Below are 19,674 nucleotides of genomic sequence, written 5' to 3'. Positions count from 1 at the left end.
TGACTTTTCTGTACTCATGACTTTCTAACGTGCACTTTCTATTCTACTCTTAATTCTGGCTCTAGTTTCTTCCACTACTCTTATTTTCTTTGACAAATTTTCTCATTTATTTGAAACAGTATTTGCTCTTGCTGAATTTGATGCATCTTTGTAACTTAAGTCATTCTTAGAGCAACGTGATATTTGATTTGGTGAAGATCTGGTAAGTAAAAAGTTGACTTTTAAAAAAATTTAGTATTTGGTTAAAATGTCTGAAGGTTACATTCTTGGTTTGAATTCTTTAAATACAAAGTAATTATTTCCAGTCATGGATAATAATAATTTCTCTAAAATGACATAAGTGTGTTGTGACTTTACTAAAGAAATTGGGATTAATAAAATGTCTTCCTGCAATAAATTCTCAGCAGAAATGTCCATAAATCAAAGCAAAAATTAGCATGCTAATAAAAAAAAATAAAATGATCAGTTACTATTGACACACACCCTTCAGGAAAGAGGCCAGATCATCCACCAAATGGTTTACAAGACCTGCCAGTGAGCAGAGGAAAAATGACTATAACTGTAAAATGAAAATGAAGGGTTAAAATGCTCATATTGAGTGAGAAAACTTAATCAAATTATGTCTCACTGTTCTCAAAACTTATTTTTGATTATTTTAATGAGCTATTTTTTTCCCTGTCTTTTTCTTAACTTCTTTATGGGAATATAATTGTTTGACAATGGTGTGTTAGTTTCTGCTGTATAACAAAGTGAATCAGTTATATGTATACTTATATCTCCATATCCCCTCCCTCTTACATCTCCCTCCCACCCTCCCTACCCCACCCCACTAGGTGGTCACCAAGCACCGAGCTGATCTCCCTGTGCTATGCAGCTGCTTCCCACTAACTATTTTACATTTGGTAGTGTATATATGTCCATGTCACTCTCTCACCTCAGCCCAGCTTACCCTTCACTCTCCCTGTGTCCTCAAGTCCATTCTCTACATCTGCATCTTTATTCCTGTCCTGCCCCTAGGTTCTTCAGAACCGTTTGTTGTTTGTTTTTTTTTTTAGATTCCATATATGTGTGTTTTCATATGGTATTTGTTTTTCTCTTTCTGACTTACTTCACTCTGTATGACAGACTCTAGGTCCATCCACCTCACTACAAATAACTCAATTTCGTTTCTTTTTATGGCTGGGTAATATTCCATTGTATCTATGAGCCACATCTTCTTTATCAATTTGTCTGTCGATGGACACTTAGGTTGCTTCCATGTCCTGGCTATTGTAAACAGAGCTGCAATGAACATTGTGGTACATGACTCTTGGAATTATGGTTTTCTCAGGGTATATGCCCAGCAGTGGGATTGCTGGGTCATATGGTAGTTCTATTTTTAGTTTTTTAAGGAACCTCCATACTGTACTCCATAGTGGCCGTATCAATTTACACTCCCACCAACAGTGCAGGAGGGTTCCCTTCTCTCCACACCCTCTCCAGCATTTATTGTTTATAGATTTTTTGATGATGGACATTCTGACTGTTGTGAGGTTATATATACCTCATTGTAGTTTTGATTTGCATTTCTCTAATGATTAGTGATGTTGAGCGTCCTTTCATGTGTTTGTTGGCCATCTGTATCTTCTTTGGAGAAACGTCTACTTAGGTCGCTGCTCATTTTTGGACTGGGTTGTTTGTTTTTTTGATATTGAGCTGCATGAGCTGCTTGTAAATTACGGAGGATAATCCCTTGTCATTGTTTCATTTGCAAATATTTTCTCCCATTCTGAGGGTTGTCTTTTCGTCTTGTTTATGGTTTCCTTTGCTGTGCAAATGCTTTTAAGTTTCATTAGGTCCCATTTGTTTATTTTTGTCTCCATTTCCATTTCTCTAGGATCAAAAAGGATCTTGCTGTGATTTATGTCGTAGAGTGTTCTGCATATGTTTTCCTCTCAGAGTTTTATACTGTCTGGTCCTACATTTAGGTCTCTAATCCATTTGGAGTTTACTTTTGTGTATGGTGTTAGGAAGTGTTCTAATTTCATTCTTTTACATGTAGCTGTCCAGTTTTCCCAGCACCACTTATTGAAGAGGCTGTTTTTTCTCCACTGTATACTCCTGCCTCCTTTATCAAAGATAAGGTGACCATATGTGAGTGGGTTGTTTATCTCTGGGCTTTCTATCTTGTTCCATTGATCTATATTTCTGTTTTTGTGCCAGTAACTTTTTTCCTCTTGGGGTTATTTATTTTGTAAGTAAAACTGCTTTCAGTTGATCTCATTTCGTGTGAGGACTGGTTTCTCTATACACATGAGGTCCCATATGACAACCGGTGAGTGTGTCACTATGTAGCCAATTTCTGCATATGGTGATTAGCAAGTAGACTCTAAATTTCCTGCTTCTATTTCCAAAGAAACCTTTCTCTCCATGAGTAGAAACTCTCCCTATTGAGAAGCTGTCATTCTACCGATGCTCAACTTGGAAAGAGGCGGAAGGAAGAACACTTATTTATAGCAGTTGAAGATATATAGTTAGATCAATGGAGGTTATTAATAAAAAATATAAAGAGTTTATATTCCCTAATTTTGTCTCTTTTATTTTCATAATATATATTCTCAGGGGAAAAACCCATCATTAGTCTTATAGAGTCTTTAATACCATATTAATAATTTCCAAGGAAGGTGTTGCAAAATTCATTTGATTTTTCAGAAATTTTAAAACAATATCTTTAAATGAAAAGTGATCAATTGGACTTTAAACTAAATTTTTAATCAACAGCTCACCAAAACATCCTTTCTTCAGTGTTATTAAATAATGTGCATACATTTTATCTGCACAAAGTTATAAATACACAAAATATCACCTAACAACAAGTTCTATAGTTATTATCTCTGTATACTGCTCTCAAGTAACTTTAGATATATGTTTCTTATTCTAAATTCCCATGCATCTTTTAGTAGAATGCTTGCCACGTTGGGAAAACACCAACCTACAGTTTTACTTCCCTCTAATGTTTATTATATTTATCTTTTTAATTAATTAATTAATTAATTTGTTTTTGGCTGTGTTGGGTCTTCATTGCTGAGCATGGGCTTTCTCTAGTTGCGGCGAGCGGGGGCTGCTCTTCGTTGCAGTGCGCGGGCTTCTCATTGTGGTGGCTTCTCTTGTTGTGGAGCACGGGCTCTAGGCGCGTGGGCTCAGTAGTTGTGGCTCGCAGGCTCTAGAGTGCAGGCTCAGCAGTAGTGGCGCATGGGCTTAGCTGCTCTGTGGCATGTGGGATCTTCCCGGACCAGGGCTCGAACCCGTGTCCCCTGCATTAGCAGGCAGATTCTTAACCACTGTGCCACCAGGGAAGTCCCGATGTTTATTATAAATAACATTATTTACATAAATGTCAACTTAAAACTATATTTTGAATAGTGTATCTCAGTTAAAGTAGTGAAACAGTTTTAATATAAAATAGCTTACATCCAGAAATCATTAGAAAAGTAATTCCTTGGTGCCAAATATAACCATGTATTTCTGCCATCGCATTACATGCTTTATAGGTTTGCTTATGGACATATGATGCATCTTTGGAAGGCACAAAGCTACAGAGTTAGCTACCTTCAGATTAGGTATCCCCTGATCTAATGGCATGAACACTCAGCAAATTGACTAAGATATGGCAAACAAAACAGAAGATATGACTTCTTCCGAGTTTATTGCAAATGTTCAATGAAGTTATCCTTGTTATAGAGAGGCGTATAAGAAGAGTTGTGAAGTCTAAGCATACTTTGTAGAAACAACTGAATAAAAAGATATTGGACTCCTTCATTAGCGCCAGATGGGTACTTCTATCTATTGTAATTCACCTCGAAGTGATTACCTTGGTGAGCACAGGAAAAGTATGCTGTCTGCTTCAGGTAAGTAGATCATCTGGCCCTTGAGCCGTAAGCAGCTGATCTCAGTGCCCGTCAGTTCATCCTCACACTCTGATTTCTCTACATCCAACAACCCTTCCTGGAAAAGGCAAGACACAACCGTCCACTCATGCCTTCGTCTCTATCTAACGACTCAGCCGAGAAGGACACAGAGACCTCATTCCCACCAAACCGTAAGGGAGAACATCAGCCCAGGTAGAACAGGAGAGGCGTTTCACCAGAGTCCGCCAGGTAACAAGCAGACAGCCTTACATCACTGCAGGAAAGCCAACTGACCGTTTCCTTTGAACCCAGAAAGACAGTAGCTGTGCTACTTTCACATCTTTATGGAAAGCTTCAGTGAGTCTTATTTCTGATTTTCCACCATGGCCACAGCACGTAATCCCAGGCTCTAGCAAAGACCAGACCCAGTGTCCCCATGCCCAACCCTACATGCACAGAGCAGCTGGAAGCAGCTGGTTCCAAATACAGGTAGTAGGTGCAGGGAAGACCTTTGTAGGTGGAGGGTGGAAGGAAGGGTAAGCTTCGTCCTCTGGAACACTTTGGCTACATCAGCCCCAAGAACAGAAACAACGAGATATGGGTACCACCAACTATCAACTGAATGAAAATGTTATCACTTGCATTTCCCCACAAAAATGCCCTGAAGAATAACAGACAATTTAGGGAACAAACCAGCGGCTTTGGGTGAAGTTTAAAAAATCTTTATTAGTTCCCCAGATTTCTAAAGTAGGAGTCTGTAGCTGTATACTGAGTAAAAGGTACTGGGTTCACTGTGTGCACCCGGCAGCCTGGGCGAGGCCTTCTCCAAACTCTCACGCGTTTATTCTAACCAGAGGGGAGGGTCCCACTGCCCTACAGGCAACCCCCAAATCAGCACCGTTGCCTTTGAAACAGGACTCCCTTCGGGCTCTGGTTTTTCTCTCTCTACACCTTCTGCATCTCACAGAATGTTTTTGCAGCTAATTATCCCTGTGGAACACTTCTAATCTGTAACAGACCTTACTTCCTCACATTTACTGAAATAATATCTCAATTACCTTGCTTCTCAATACGAAGACCGTATTGATGTGTGAGAGGATCCCATGGAAACTGATGTCAATATGAGGACGGACCAGGGAGAAGACAGACAGGAGGCTGCAGGTCCCAGGCTGAAGCTAAAATGCAGATGAAAAGAAAAGGATACTTAGTCAATAATTCTTATGATCTGATAGTAGTTATTAGATCAGACCAGCTCAACAGCACTTAAACAGAGAAAATCGTAATTATTTTGTAGGAAATTGACCTCAACTGTGGACTCACATCATCATCTAAGCAGCCTGGCAACTAAATGAATATCCAGTAGTTGCCTGAACATGAAACCTAATATGCAATCAGGGGACTAATATTCAAATATAAGCTAATCTAAAGAGAAGAATTTTTGAAGAAAAAAGAATGGAACTTAGCTTTTAAATTGTAGCATGAAGTGTTAGATGTCCACGGCCTAAAATGAAATTTAAATAGCAAAACCACCCACGACACTCATAGTTTATCGGGAGACGGCTAATTACCAATAAAAGGGAAAGTGAGTGACTGCTTACACTAAGTGATGCTCATCCACCCTCTAGCCTCACAGTATAACAAGGGGAAAGCAGGCCAAGAGGGATGTGACACAGTCAAGGTCATCAATGGAGGAGAGGCAGCGTAACAGCCCAGTCCACACATCGTTCTGCTTCCAGATTTACGGGTCCATGCCAGATCCCATGTGAGTTCATCCTGAATTAAGTGTCCTTAATTACAAGCAAAACGTATCTCTAGGGCTTCCCTGGTGGCGCAGTGGTTGAGAGTCCGCCTGCCGATGCAGGGGACGCGGGTTCGTGCCCCGGTCCGGGAGGATCCCACGTGCCGCGGAGCGGCTGGGCCCGTGAGCCGTGGCCGCTGAGCCTGCGCGTCCGGAGCCTGTGCTCCGCAGCGGGAGAGGCCGCAGCAGTGAGAGGCCAGCGTACCGCAAAAAAAAAACAAAACCCAAAAAACCATCATGAAATATCAGACTGACTATTAAAGCTTCCAGAAAGAGACATTAAAAATCAGGTCATATCTAAAGTATTAGGAATCAAAATAGCAACAGATTTCTCAAAAATCCTAGGAGCTAAAAGGCAACTAGAAGTCACCTCAAAAATTCTGAGGGCTAAATAGTTTCCAACTTAGAATTTTAAACTGAACCAAATTTTCACTCAAGTCCCTGCACGTCCGGAGCCTGTGCTCCGCAACGGGAGAGGCCACAGCAGTGAGAGCCCCACGTACCGCAAAAAAAAAAAAAAAAAAAAAAAACGTATCTCTAGACACATGTCATGTGCAATTCCAAAAGTCAGAAACGGAGAGAAAAGAAAAAGTAGGAAGAGAGGACTTGACAACGGGTCTGAATAAGAAGAAGAAAATATAATAACAATAATAATAATACAAGTCAAACGTACATCCCTGGCATCACCCAACTGCTGTCCTTTGATGCTTTTTCTACTAATCCCCACGGTAACCTCTATCGCTTTCCTCTCTGGTGTATTTTAAATTCCTTTCTTTTCCCTGCAAATGTCAGTGGTTGATTTTGAAAGTTATTTTCAGACAGTAGATATTCAGTGACTATTTGCTCCATGTTGAATAAATTAAGTGAAAACTGATTGTTACTGGGAAGTTACTCACTTCCTCATTAAAACAAGGACACTATTCCCACAGAATTCTCCCACTGCCCTTGTGATTAAAACAGAAAACAATAAGTAGCTGTCCTAGGCAAAGCTGCAGTATGCTCAGACACACTTAGTGTACAGTGACAGAACTTCTGTGACGTACAGTGTGCTCCATGTTACCTGATACATAAGCAAAGGGTTAAAGGTATGGATGGTCAGCCGTAACGACAGTGTCTTTGTGGCCTTTTGTCTCAGGCCCCGAGGGAGTGCGATGTACTGTTACCTGGGGAAGGACTCTGTAGATGGCATTGCCACACTGAGTGACCACGAGGTCCCGGCTGAATATGACGTGGAAGGGAAAAGCCTTGCAGAAGGTATGTGGGCTGATGCGCGACTCCTGGGCGCCGTTCTCTTCAAACCTGTCAAGGTCTTCATAAAAGTCCTCTTCTTTTGACTCTTTTTCTTCAATCAAAAATTGAGTATGATCACATTCTTCGTTTCTTTGCTGAATAACCTGGACGCCAAAGAGGGAAATGGTGTTAACTGTCTGCATTTAGTTACAATACCTAAATACCTAAGAAACTGGTGAGGAGAACTGCACTTAGCAGGTTAATTTTTAAAATTCAATATATGCAAACACTATACACGCCTAACGTAGAAAACTATTTCTGGACGCTGATTTATGAAATCTCAAGACTGACTAAGTAAATTCACAGGAAGATAGCAAATCTGGTACAAGTCCCCTAGTGGTCCATACAGCCTCTTTGGTAGAATTTGGGGGAAAGCACCCCCTCGTCCTGGTAGGCTCAGCACCCCTCAGCCAGGCACACGTGCAGCAGACGCCCTACACATCATACAGAGTGGTATGTTTAATATGATCAAAAATGACATGCACAAACAGGGAAATGAAATGACAGAAATACATATTTAAAAAGATATGCCATGTCATTTTTTTATCCATCAATTGGCAAGTATATAAAAATTACAGTACCAAATGAGGTAGGATACAGAAGAGTCATTTCACATGCCACTAATGGGGGTATTTTGACTAATCTTTCTGAAGAATAGATGGACAAAATGCATAAAAATCCCCCCTCCCCAAATTACCTTTTTTGATTTAATTCCAAATCTAGGACTTTATTCTATGGGAGTAATCATGATCACGAGCGAAGCTCTCTAATTAAAGAATAACTACATTTCTAAATATTATTCACAGGCAAATAAGTGATTAAGCTTTAAAAGAGATTTTTCCTTTTAAGAAACTGCAACCAACACATCCTCTTATAAACGGAAAAAAACATATCTCAAATTGCAGCCAGATCAAAATGGGAAATAGCTGAATGAGTATTTCTTCAGTTGCAGCTAAATGAAGGCAAAACATTGCTCTTTTCCCCTTTTTTCCTTAGTTCACTGCAGCAAACTCTGACACTTAAGAACAAATCTCAATTAATATGGACGCTGTTGTGTATGTTTTCCCAAATGTAGTTTCACGGTGACATCAGCATATTACTACTAAAACTGTCACACTAATCTACTACACAGCTGAAAGATTAGTATTCTTATTTATGATTGGAAAATTCTGCCCCATGAAGATTAATTTCCCTAAAGTCTCATAAACAAAACAAAACAATCTTAAAATTTTGATGTTCTGCTGTGTTTGCATTTCAGCTAGAAGAACTGAATTATATGCAACCTAAATTTACTAAGGAATTCCTCAATGATACCCTTTTGCTTTGGTTAAATCAGCGAAATGAACAGCTTTTCTGATCATATTTTTACCCTTTCCTTCGTATATCACCTTCATGACATGGTCTAATATTCCTGAGGTAAATTGTCTGGTAGCTCTGGACCTATTAAACTTAGGGATTCAACATAAGAAAACCTCAGGAAATTAAAACACTGCCTTTGAAAAACATTAAATATACCAAATATAATTACCAAATGCAAATATTTCAGAGATCTATATTGGAATACTTGAATAAATGAAGGTCACAAGACAACCCATATTGTATAAGTGGTATGTATAAAGTGAACCCCATAACTATGCAGAGCGCTACTGCTGTCAACCTCCCATACCAAAGGCTCTAATAACCATGGCAACTGCAGTTTCCAAGGGTGACCAGTTTATGCTGCTTTTCCTAAAGTTTCTATGCCCTTACTTCTTGCTCAGCTTGGCTACGTAAGGAACAAACCAAGAGCAGACCCAGTGTTTACAAGCCCCATGATACAGGCTCATGTACTATAAGTGAAGTGTTAGTTCGGTATCAGGATCCAGAGCTGGAAATGAAAGGCGTAAACAATTTTAATTGAATTCCAGTGAGATTCCTAATCACGGGTGAATTTCAATCCTTGACCCAAGTTTTTAATTTTTAAATGTCTCTGGATTTGATAATGTTACATTATCCATACTCCCACTTTCTAGTTGTAGAGAAACTAAGGATGCACCTGGGGATCACGTAAAAAATGACACCAACTCTTGAAAGAAAAAACACTCGTGAAATCTCATGTGACATTACTCGATTAAACATACGGCATTCTTTTCGAAATTAATCAATTTAAATGTTACAATTTCTATTCGTGTAATACTGTACTTAAAGTGTGGGCTTCCCACACATGTTAGAATGTAACTATAGATCTAAGAAAGCACTGCCTATTAGATTTTCCATAAAGAAAGAAAACTGAAATAGGGTACCCTCTGCCCACTTTTCTCAAACCTAGGGCCACTGAAAAATGTCTCTTGGGACTGAATACGCTGAGCACACAAAACACAGCTCCCTGGGAGTGACTCTCTGGATTAGAAATAAGGAAAAATGGTGGCTCCCTTTATTGCACAGCTATTGTATCAATATCTTAAAATTATCACTCAAAACTGACAGTGTGAATTATCAACAGCAACACATTTTTTAAAGTCTGCGACCAGCTTCTTTTACCAAGTGATCTAATAAAAAAAAAAAAAAAAGCAAAGGTTTTAGCCCACAAAAATGAAATATTTGAACCACATTTCAGGAACAGACCAAAAAACCCCCCCACACACAAAAAAACCCAGTAAAATAATACTTCATCTCGTATTATTTTAGAATGTGTCCATGTTACAGGGTTTTTTTATATTCTGAAGGCCACAGCTCAGCCAGACATAGGTCCTCCTGCTTCCCGGCTAGTGTGAGCTCACAGGAAATGCAAATTAAATTTCCTGTTGCCTTGAGCAATATATATAATTAGAAAGAAAAATCTGTTCCCACAAGGAAAAACTACCCTGTGTATGCATTCCAAGCCAAATATAGAAGACTGCCAGTGTTACGGCTGGTACTACCTCTGCTGAGCGCCAGTAGCAGCGCTGATCAGGGGCACGTTCAAAGCACCTTTCTGACACCCCCGCATGTCACCTGTGCCCAGAAGAGCCCCAGGTACTGACCATTACCTTCATGTCTATTTCAGTGTCGTGGATCTGCTGAGCTACCGTCTTAATGATCCCGATGACAATGTCCTGCAGGCCTTCTCTCTCTGAGTAGTAGTGCAGGATGAGCCCTTTGCCCTTCTCTGCATCGGTGCACCTAAAGGAAGGTGCCCGCATACCCGGGTAGATGGTAGCAAGGTGGTCGTGCAGGGCATCGAGGTTCTGCAAGGAAGAGGACAGAGTGATGAGTAAGTCCTGCTCCCATGTGGCAGCTGCCCTCGGGAGAGAAGGCTGAAGAAGCAGACTCAGCTCAGGGGCCCACGGGCCATGCGAACATGCACAGGGCACACAGCCTTCCCTGCTGCATCCAGACGTCGGTAAGGCAAGAACCACGGAGAACTTGAAACTAAGGTGATGAAATTAAGAAGAACATCTGTGTGAATGGATAAAGTAGATGTGGTACACACACACACACACACACACACACACACACGTATATATATAATGGAATACTACTCAGACATAAAAAAGCATGAAATAATGCCATTTGCAGCAACATGGATGGACCTAGAGATGATCGTACTAAGTGAAGTAAATCAAAGACAAATACCATATGACATCACTTATATGTGGAATTTAAAATATGACACAAAAGAACATATCTACAAAAGAGAAACAGGCTTACAGACATAAAGAACAGACTTGTGGTTGCCAAGGTGGGGTGGGGGGGGGAATGCACTGGGAGTTCGGGGTCAGCAGATGCAAACTACTGTGTATAGGACAGATAAACAACAAGGTCCTACTGTAGAGCACAGGGAACTGTATTCAATATCCTGTGATAAACCATAGTGGAAAAGAATATGAGGACTTCCCTGGTGGCGCAGTGGTTAAAAATCCGCCTGCCACTGCAGGGGACACGGCTTGGAGCCCTGGTCCGGGAAGATCCCACATGCCACAGAGCAACTAGGCCCGTGTGCCACAACTTCTGAAGCCTGCGTGCCTAGAGCCCGTGCTCTACAACAAGAGAAGCCACCGCAATGAGAAGCCCGCGCACCGCAATGAAGAGCAGCCCCCGCTCGCCACAACTAGAGAAAGCCCGCGTGCTGCAACGAAGACCCAACGCAGCCAAAAATAAATAAAATTTAAATAAATAAATCAATAATAAACCTTTGCATTAAAAAAAAGAATATGAAAAAGAATGTGCATATATATGGATAACTGAATCACTTTGCTGTACAGCAGAAATTAAGACGGCATTGTAAATCAACTATATTTCCATAAATTTAAAAAAAAAGAAAAACATCTGTGACTGTTAACAGTGGAAATATTTTAAAGAAGGTAAACAAACAAGGGGGTGTAAAACGGGATGCCTGAAGCAGAAAAAAGAAACACAGTTACGAGCTAAGACGAAGGTACGCATATTTACAAGAGTTTGGGGCAGCTGTATATTTATGTTATGATAACCAGCATGGAATGCCCAAAGTGATCACATATTACACTTTGTTTCCACTACAATCCTAAAACTTGACTATTAATTCAAAGACTACATCAGAGTTATAAGCATATAAAAATATAAGCATACTCTTTGTGAAATAATATTTTAGTAATTAAAATCATTTTGGAAATTATATCAGTATAATTTCTTCATGTTCATTTATAGTCTCCAAGCAAGGTACAGCCTCATAGCTAACCTGTGAAATTGAACCTTTTGGAACTGAAGTCTTGGAAAACTAATAAATTTGCAAATAAATATTTTCTGTTCTGATAGCCTTGTGATTAATTTAGAATGTGCCAAATTCCCCACTTTCTTGTACTACTCCCTAATATTAAAAAAAAAAAAAGATTTGTTTCAAGATCACCAGAAGAAATGGTGCAAACTATACTACTGACTGGGTGCAACATGGCTTTCCAACACTTAATTCATAATGCGTGTTGTGTGTGTGTGTTGCACAAATATAGTAGCGCACACACATAGCATAGCATGGTACAGGAGTTAAGAGCAAGGTGGCTTTAGAAGGAATAAAGACAGAGATGTAGAGAACGGACTTGAAGACACGGTGGGTATGGGGAAGCTTGGACCAAGTGAGAGAGTGGCATGGACATATATACACTACCAAATGTAAACAAGATAGCTAGTGGGAAGCAGCCGCACAGCACAGGGAGATCAGCTTGGTGCTTTGTGACCACCTAGAGGGGTGGTATAGGGAGGGTGGGAGGGAGGGAGACGCAAGAGGGAAGAGATATGGAAACATATGTATACGTATAACTGATTCACCTTGTTATACAGCAGAAACTAACACACCACTGTAAAGCAGTTATACTCCAATAAAGATGTTTTTAAAAAACCCAAATATAAAATTAATCACTTATTATTAAAAAAAAATCAAGCCAACTTTGGGAATTCGCTGGTGGTCCAGTGGTTAGGACTCCGTACTTTCACTGCCGAGGGCCCAAGTTAGATCCCTGGTTGGGGGACTAAGATCCCGCAAGCTGAATGGTGTGGCCAAAAAAAAGAAAAATGAAAAAAAATTCAACTATTTAAAAAATAACTAAATAATAATAATAAAAATAATCAAGCAGACTTGGATTTAAATCATGACACTGTCATTTCATGATAATGTAGCCAACCTACCCAACCTTTCTAAGGCTTGATTTCTTCTGATAAAATGGAAATAACTAAAATGATGTATATAAAGCATGAGCCCACCCCAGATGCAGTAGGCAAAATAATGGCGTCCCCAGGATTCCAGACCTAGTCCCTTTGAACATGTTACCTCACGCGGCAAGAAAGATTTTGCAAATGGCACTAAGGTTATGGACCTTGCTTGGGAAGATTACGGTTGGGCCCCAGCCTATCCCATGAGCGACTGAGTCCTTAGGTGCCAAGAACCTTTCCTGGTTGCAGGGAGAGATGTGAGAACTGAGGAGGAAACAGGGTCTGAGGAACAGGACACCGCACGCAGGGCCCAGGGAGAGCCTGGGGCCTTACAAGCCCCCCCCACCGCCCCCCCTATGGCCGGTAAGGAAACTGGTCCACAGCCCTACATCTGGCCCCGGGGGCTGAATTCTGCCTACACCCGAACGAGCGAGGAAATATTCCACATACCCCATCCCCGTCCACAGCCCTGCTGGCCCCCTGACCACGGTCCAGGGAGACCCCTATGGCCTCCCAACCTACGCAAGTGCAGGATAATAATGTGTGTTGTTTTAAGCATTTATGGTTGTGGGCATTTGTCATGGTGGAAGTAAAACAGCTAATTCACCAAATAGGAACCTGTCAATAACTGGGGATTATTACTAAAGAGAATGGGAAAAGCAAAACGGGCTCAGGATGCCCTGGGCCTCAAGGAGCACATCTGAAAAGGAGGTGTGGAAAGGGGCCAAAACAGAAGGATGGTTCTTGTTCCAGATGTCTCAGAGAGGCCAGTTTAGGGAAACAAGGATCCAGTAAGACGTCAGTTAGGACGCGGCGCAAGTATGGCAGGAGGCGGCTCCGTGAGGGCACGTGCGGCCCTACGTTGCCAAACACTCATCCGTGCGCTGTCTGTGCAGCATATAAAGCATGTGCACTGCGCGTGAGTCACGCAGGTTGTGCGCTGCAGCCGTGGGCAAGGGGCAGGGCCGGACTGTAAGCGGTTCGTGGTTTAGATCACAAACCAATGTGCAGAGTGGCTTTGGGTGCCTACAAGGGTTAGGGTTAGACTAAAGGACGGGGTCCAAAGACGCAGAGCTGAGGTCACGAAGGCTGACATTCTGATTGGGATACATGGCTCAATTGAGTCCCCTCAACTGGTGAAGCTGGCTTCTTTTTGAAATGCCCTCAGGCCTAGGGCTAAAATTTCGTTTTCTGCCCCCCAGTTCCACCTGTTATAATCAAGTCAGGCCAGTTCTTAACTCAAATACCAAGTGGTCCTGATTGCTCCACAGGCTGCCATTGCCAGGTAAAAGGAACCCAACACAGCAGATGCTAAGGGCGGACAGTTCACAGAAACCTCGAGCAGCTGAAGGCCTGAGACGACTTCACTTGCTAAGTAACACGGAGGGTTTTCCTATGACGAGGTCTTCCCACAGGAACCCTTTCCTGGAAAGGGAGACATGAAGACTGCCCGTCGTAACCCTGCCAGACCCCTTACACATCTGCTGATGCTGCGAAAACGCTGTCATAGAAAAGCTGGTGAGAAAAAAGATCATCAAGAGAGTTTTGTATGTTTCCCGCAAAGTCACAATTCAGCTTGTTGCTGCTGAACTAAATTGCTGTCCTTGTTCCTAAAATAATTTCCTAATGTAGTCAGGCCCGGGTACTGTGTTGCGGCTCATTTTCATGAAAAAATTTAAAAATGAGTCAAACAGTAACTTGAAATATGTAATTTTTTTTTCAATTTCTCTTCTGTAAAATGTTCACATACAGTACATCTTAAGTCAATATGCCTAGATTACGTTCACACTCATCTGTTTTCATCTTGTGTCATATTATATGAGCACATTTCTGTACGCAGGTAAGCAGGTGGCAGGAAGCGGTACCGATGGTACCATCCACCTTCTCTGCATCACTGATGCTAAAGAAAGCGAGAGATGGGCCAGGAGTCACACAGGGACATGCACTGCTCCCTAAATGTGGGGACGTTTTAATTTTAATAATTTAATTAAACAACGCCATTTTAATTTAATATTTGCCTTAAAGGTATTGTTAATACTAAAGTATTAATAATAAAATGTTGCTTAACTTTATCAATTCAAAGCAAGTGGGAAATCAAGACACATGAGGTCATGTCAATCTTTTAATAAGTCTCTGTGGTAACCAACTCTCCAGGGATTGACTGTTTTGTCGAGTTTGCTATTAATTAGACAACTAAAGTGCTTTCCTGGAGCATAAAAGATTTAATACCACTTAATGTAATATTGATTTTCTTTAGGTAGTATCTAACCATAAAAAGTACTCCTGGGATTTCTTTAGTTACAGCTTCCCTTACTGGGTCTTACTCTCTCAAAATTGAAGTGATTACCACTGCCTGTCTATTATGAGAAATGGAATTCATGATTATATATTAAATTATTTTCAACTGAGTACATCTGTACTGCTAAAAATGTACTTTCTTCACAGACTATAATTGTTGCAGGAACCTCAAAGGCCACAACAAAGATACTCAAAATAGCCAAGAGAAAAACCTTGTCTGTCTACATTTTATAACACCATCTATACAAAGCTAATTATTCGTCCACATGGTTTTAGCAATATATTTTGGAAAACAAGAGTTTCAATTAAAACTGGTTTTGTTTTACTTCTAAATATATCCGTGGAGGTGGCTATACAAAGAAAAGAGCTGAATGGCTAGTTACAAAGAAGTACACAAATAAGAGAAAGAAAAAAATATAAACCCATGTATTTCAGCACAAGTAGATTCCCAGGAAACAGTAAAGCAAACCTCAAATACGCTTTCACGTCATTCTCCTTAGCTTTATGACACTAGGAAACAGGAAAGGAACACAGAGCAGGTTCATTCATCTATTTTGCCTCAAGATGCCAAAAGGTTGGTCTGAGGTTTTCATTTCATTTCTCTGAATGTCCTGGTATCATTTTACTGCTTTTTCTACAAGCAAAATGAATGTACTGTTTCTCAGGAATTCTGCTACTTGTAAGTCCTCCAGCCTTTATCATTTACAGAAGAAAAAACTAGTGCTGGCGTCCTGGGATTTAGTACACCCCACAGATTTAGGACCAAAAGAGAATTTATTAATCCTTTGAGACATATTACTTTGAAGTTCCATATTTTTAAAGACCTTGGAATGCTTCAAAATAAATGCAAAATTTCTCTTTGTACTATGCACGGCACAAATAAGCTTATACATACTTACAGAGGCAAAGTTTTCCGGTAATTAACTACCTCAATCCCCTGTTTCCAGGGCATCTAATTAAAAATTCCTAAATGATGCACATAAACGGGTGTAGTAAGACCCTGCCTTGAAAGTGTTGAGAGAGAGAGAGAGAGAGAGAGAGAGAGAGAGAGAGAGATTTTTCAGCGTTCAAGCATCCTTATTCTAGGGAGGTCCCTGGCGGCCTGGTGGTTAGGATTCCGGATTTTCACTGCAGTGGCCTGGGTTCAATCCGTGGTCGGGGTGCTGAGACCCCGCAAACACAGAGCCAGAGTAGCATGGCCAAAAAAATCAATTAACTAATTAAAAGAAAAAAAGAATCCTTATTCTAGGGGATGGGGAGAAGGGAGTTGTCTGTGCTACTTGAGAGCATTACTGCAGTCTAGAGCTGGAAAGAATCTTAAAAAAATCAGTCACTGCAAACCTCCCTTTTTTTAAGGAAAGAGGATGAGGGACAGCATTTCCTTTCTTTTTCTTCCTCATACTTCTGAAAAGCAAGACCAGCATCAATATTTACTTGTGAGAGTCATGCAATTTGAAAAGCATTTTAAGTTTTAGAAGAAAGATGTTATGTTAGAATTTGAATGTGAAAAACTGAAACAAGCAAGACGCAGATCAAGTGGAAAAGTCACCCCTACATATTGGGAAGCACCAAGTCCGGGTGTGAGTATCATGAGCTCACAGCAAGTACGGGTCAATGTTTAATGATACTTTTGTGCCTTTTCTACCTAAAGCTGCTCCTTGAGAAACAGCCTTCCAACTGAAAAGCTACAGGGAATCTTTTTTTTAAAGAAATAATGTAAGGCCTTATTTTAAAAGAAATTGTACCAGAGTCACTAAAAATATTTAAATGGTGATATTTTTAAAACTACTTATAGTTATCATTACCATCCTCTCAAGAGAAAATTTAATTTAAAAAAAGGCAAAGAGTCATAGAATTACCTGTGTAAGCTATTTCGCTTATTATAATACTGCCTTTAAATTCATGTTTAAAAGAAAATCTCGTGCATATACAACTTCTGACAATCAATATTTCGTAAAATTGTGAAAATATATACGAGTTATTCAAAGAAAAAGTTCTTAAAATTCTAAAATATTATCTTCCTTCAAGAGTTCTAGCATGTCAACTTTAAAATTGCAGATGCCAACTAAGGGATGTCACTCCTCACCTGGTTCTACAAGAATTTAGTCATTGAGCCCCTGCAGTTGCTGACCTTCAATACACACAGGAAAGAATTCAGGGTGAAGATCAGGGATGAAAAAAATGTTAGAACAGGCTCTCAGGTAGTTAGGAAATTCTGATGAGCCTGGATTCTTGCATCTTCTGCCACTCAGAAAAGCACTAAAGCCATTAACTAAGATCCCTGCTCCTGGTGGCCAGCAGACACCTGGTACCGAGACGTGCGCCTGACTGCACACACCCCTTTCACCAACACCACATACACTCTGACCTGCCCCTTCCGTCTGTGCCACGGTTTCTGAGTCACCCGAGAGGCTGTGTCCCTGGCTACAGTCCTCAGCAACACACCGAATCAACTCAACTCATGGCTCTTACACTGTGCGTTTTTTTTTTTTTCAGGTAGACACAGGTTATAGAAATTGGTGTTTAGGATTTTGAGAAAAGCTCTTTTTTGAAATTCAAAAGTTAAAAATAAAATGAATGGTGCATTTTTTCCTAAGACACATTATAAATAATTTAGGGAAATATTAGAATTTCACAGCTGTTCAGGAAAAATCCTATTCCCCGAAATAACACTTTGCACAAACATTTAAGACTTTCAGATCTGCCATCAACCCCAGAATGCTCCTGGTGGGCTGGCCAAATTACAGTGTAGTCTTTTAGAAGCCAAACCCTGGAGCCGACACGGATTGAAAAAAATCCCGTTGCAGGCTGAACAAAGGCCCTGGCAGAAGACTCTTAGGTCTATGAACTGGGAAAGTAAGTGAAAATGCCACCAAACCCAAAGTAGTGGAAGAAGCCAGTGTTTCCGGTGAACAGTTGACGGAATATTTGTTCGCTTATTCCACTGAGATTCCTAGGCGTTATTTAAGCAGCCTCGTAATTTAAATCCTGACTCGTCTCTAAGATTGCAAATTGCTCCTTTATTTTTCAATAGTCAGCTTTCCACGCTCATTTAGGTTTCATTTTACCTCTGTAAAATTACTGGGGAAGTAAAAATATATATAACATAATAAATAACAAGACACCACTGGAAATGAATCAGTAGCCCTGCTGTGGACTGACTTGCGTTCCAGACCCAGAGGTCGTAAACCATCTTATCTCTTCAAACACGGACAACTCAAAGCTCTACTCATCCATCCGTAAATACAGGTACACATGTACACACACACACTAACACAGACACAAAACATAAAAGGAAAAACAACACACAGAGTGCTGTCGCAATTATCCACCGCTGCATATCAAAGCACCCCAAACTTATTGGCTTAACACACTAATATTATTTCTCATGGCTTTGTGGGCTGTCTGGACTCAGGTGGGAAGTCCTCGGGTTGGAGTGAGACAGGGGCTCGGACGGACTCATCGTTAACAGCTGAGAGCGCAGACAGCAGCGCTGTCTGAGGGCCTGCACAGGCCCCTCCTGTGGTTTGAGCGTCTCATGTCAGGGAACTTCCCAAGAGCAAATGCTCCCAGATACTCAGATGGGAACTTCAAGAGTTCCTAGGTATGAACCAGCCTAGGAAGTATCAGAATGTTACTTCTGCCATATTCTACTGGCCAAATAATCACTAAAGCCAGCCCAGATCCATGGGAAGGGGACTCCACCCTTTCATGGGGGAGAGGCACAATCACACTGCAGCAGAGCGTATGAGATGGGAGACATTAGTGTGGCAATTTGGGGAAAACACAATCTGCAGTAATGCAATAGGGCATCAGAAAGTAAAGGGGAGCGTGGATTAGGCTGGGAATACCATCAGATTGGACATTCCTTACCAGCTGTATGTTTTATGGAGCTTTCAAATCCTATCTGTTCTCTGCATTCTTTTAATCAATACACTAGAAGCTTCAGATAGAAATTTACTGCAGCAGCAGCATGAAACCACACTTTATAAGAAAGTGGCAGAATAGAGAAAAAGTTCTTGCTGAAATATAGTCTTACCTTTAAGACAATAAATCCAGATAAAATGTGTAAAATCCAAAAATCTAAATCAAAACATCTTCCTATTCTTGTTTATCTCTTTTTTTTCTTGTCTACTTATTATTTTATTTTATTTTATTGGCCACACCACATGTGGAATCTTAGTTCCCTGACCAGGGATCGAACCCGTACCCCCGGCATTGGGAGCACAGAGTCTTAACCACTGGACCGCCAGGGAAGTCCCTTGTTTAACTCTTTTTGATAAATCATGTTTTCGGTTACTAAACCAGCAAAAGGATAATAACTGATTGCAAGGACTATCTACTTTTATCAATAGTCCACAAACTGATGGTTTCGTAGGACATTTAACAAAAATCAATTCCAAATTGTGTGATGTCTTTGGAAGAATAATCTTTCTAAAAAGTTTCCTCTAAAACCTATATTTTATTACATTATCCATTTAAGATGTGTAGCTCTTTTTGTGAAAGTCTTGAGGTAGACTAAAAACAGGCGTGATGTAAAAATTCTTAAAATGACTTTGAAAATGCAAGGGAGAGTGTGTAAGCAGAGCCGGGAATTTGCTATTGGCAGCAAAGCCTTTCAAAGGAGAACTGTCCATTATTCAAGCTGGTAAATTGTTAAATTGTTTAAGTTCACTAATCAAAGGAAATGACAAAATCCATGAGAGAAACAAACATTTTTCCGGAACTAAACTATAGATACTATCTATACAGCAACTCCTT

The 19,674-nt window shown here is 40.5% G+C and overlaps 1 protein-coding gene across 1 annotated transcript in view; it reads right to left on the bottom strand.

Annotated features, from left to right (window-relative positions):
• GUCY1B1 (guanylate cyclase 1 soluble subunit beta 1) overlaps positions 1 to 19,674 on the bottom strand; it is a 33,474-nt gene that overhangs the window by 8,542 nt on the left and 5,258 nt on the right. Inside the window, exons 3-6 of the mRNA XM_007461870.1 lie at positions 9,984 to 10,181; positions 6,849 to 7,079; positions 4,946 to 5,062; positions 3,851 to 3,984 (exon numbers count right to left, since the gene is read on the bottom strand). Coding sequence (XP_007461932.1) covers positions 3,851 to 3,984; positions 4,946 to 5,062; positions 6,849 to 7,079; positions 9,984 to 10,181 — 680 coding nt within the window. The remainder of the gene's footprint in view (positions 1 to 3,850; positions 3,985 to 4,945; positions 5,063 to 6,848; positions 7,080 to 9,983; positions 10,182 to 19,674) is intronic.

Source organism: Lipotes vexillifer, unplaced genomic scaffold (assembly GCF_000442215.2).
Source record: "Lipotes vexillifer unplaced genomic scaffold, Lipotes_vexillifer_v1.1 scaffold214, whole genome shotgun sequence".
NCBI lineage: Eukaryota > Metazoa > Chordata > Mammalia > Artiodactyla > Lipotidae > Lipotes > Lipotes vexillifer.
This window is presented reverse-complemented; position numbering and strand designations above follow the sequence as displayed.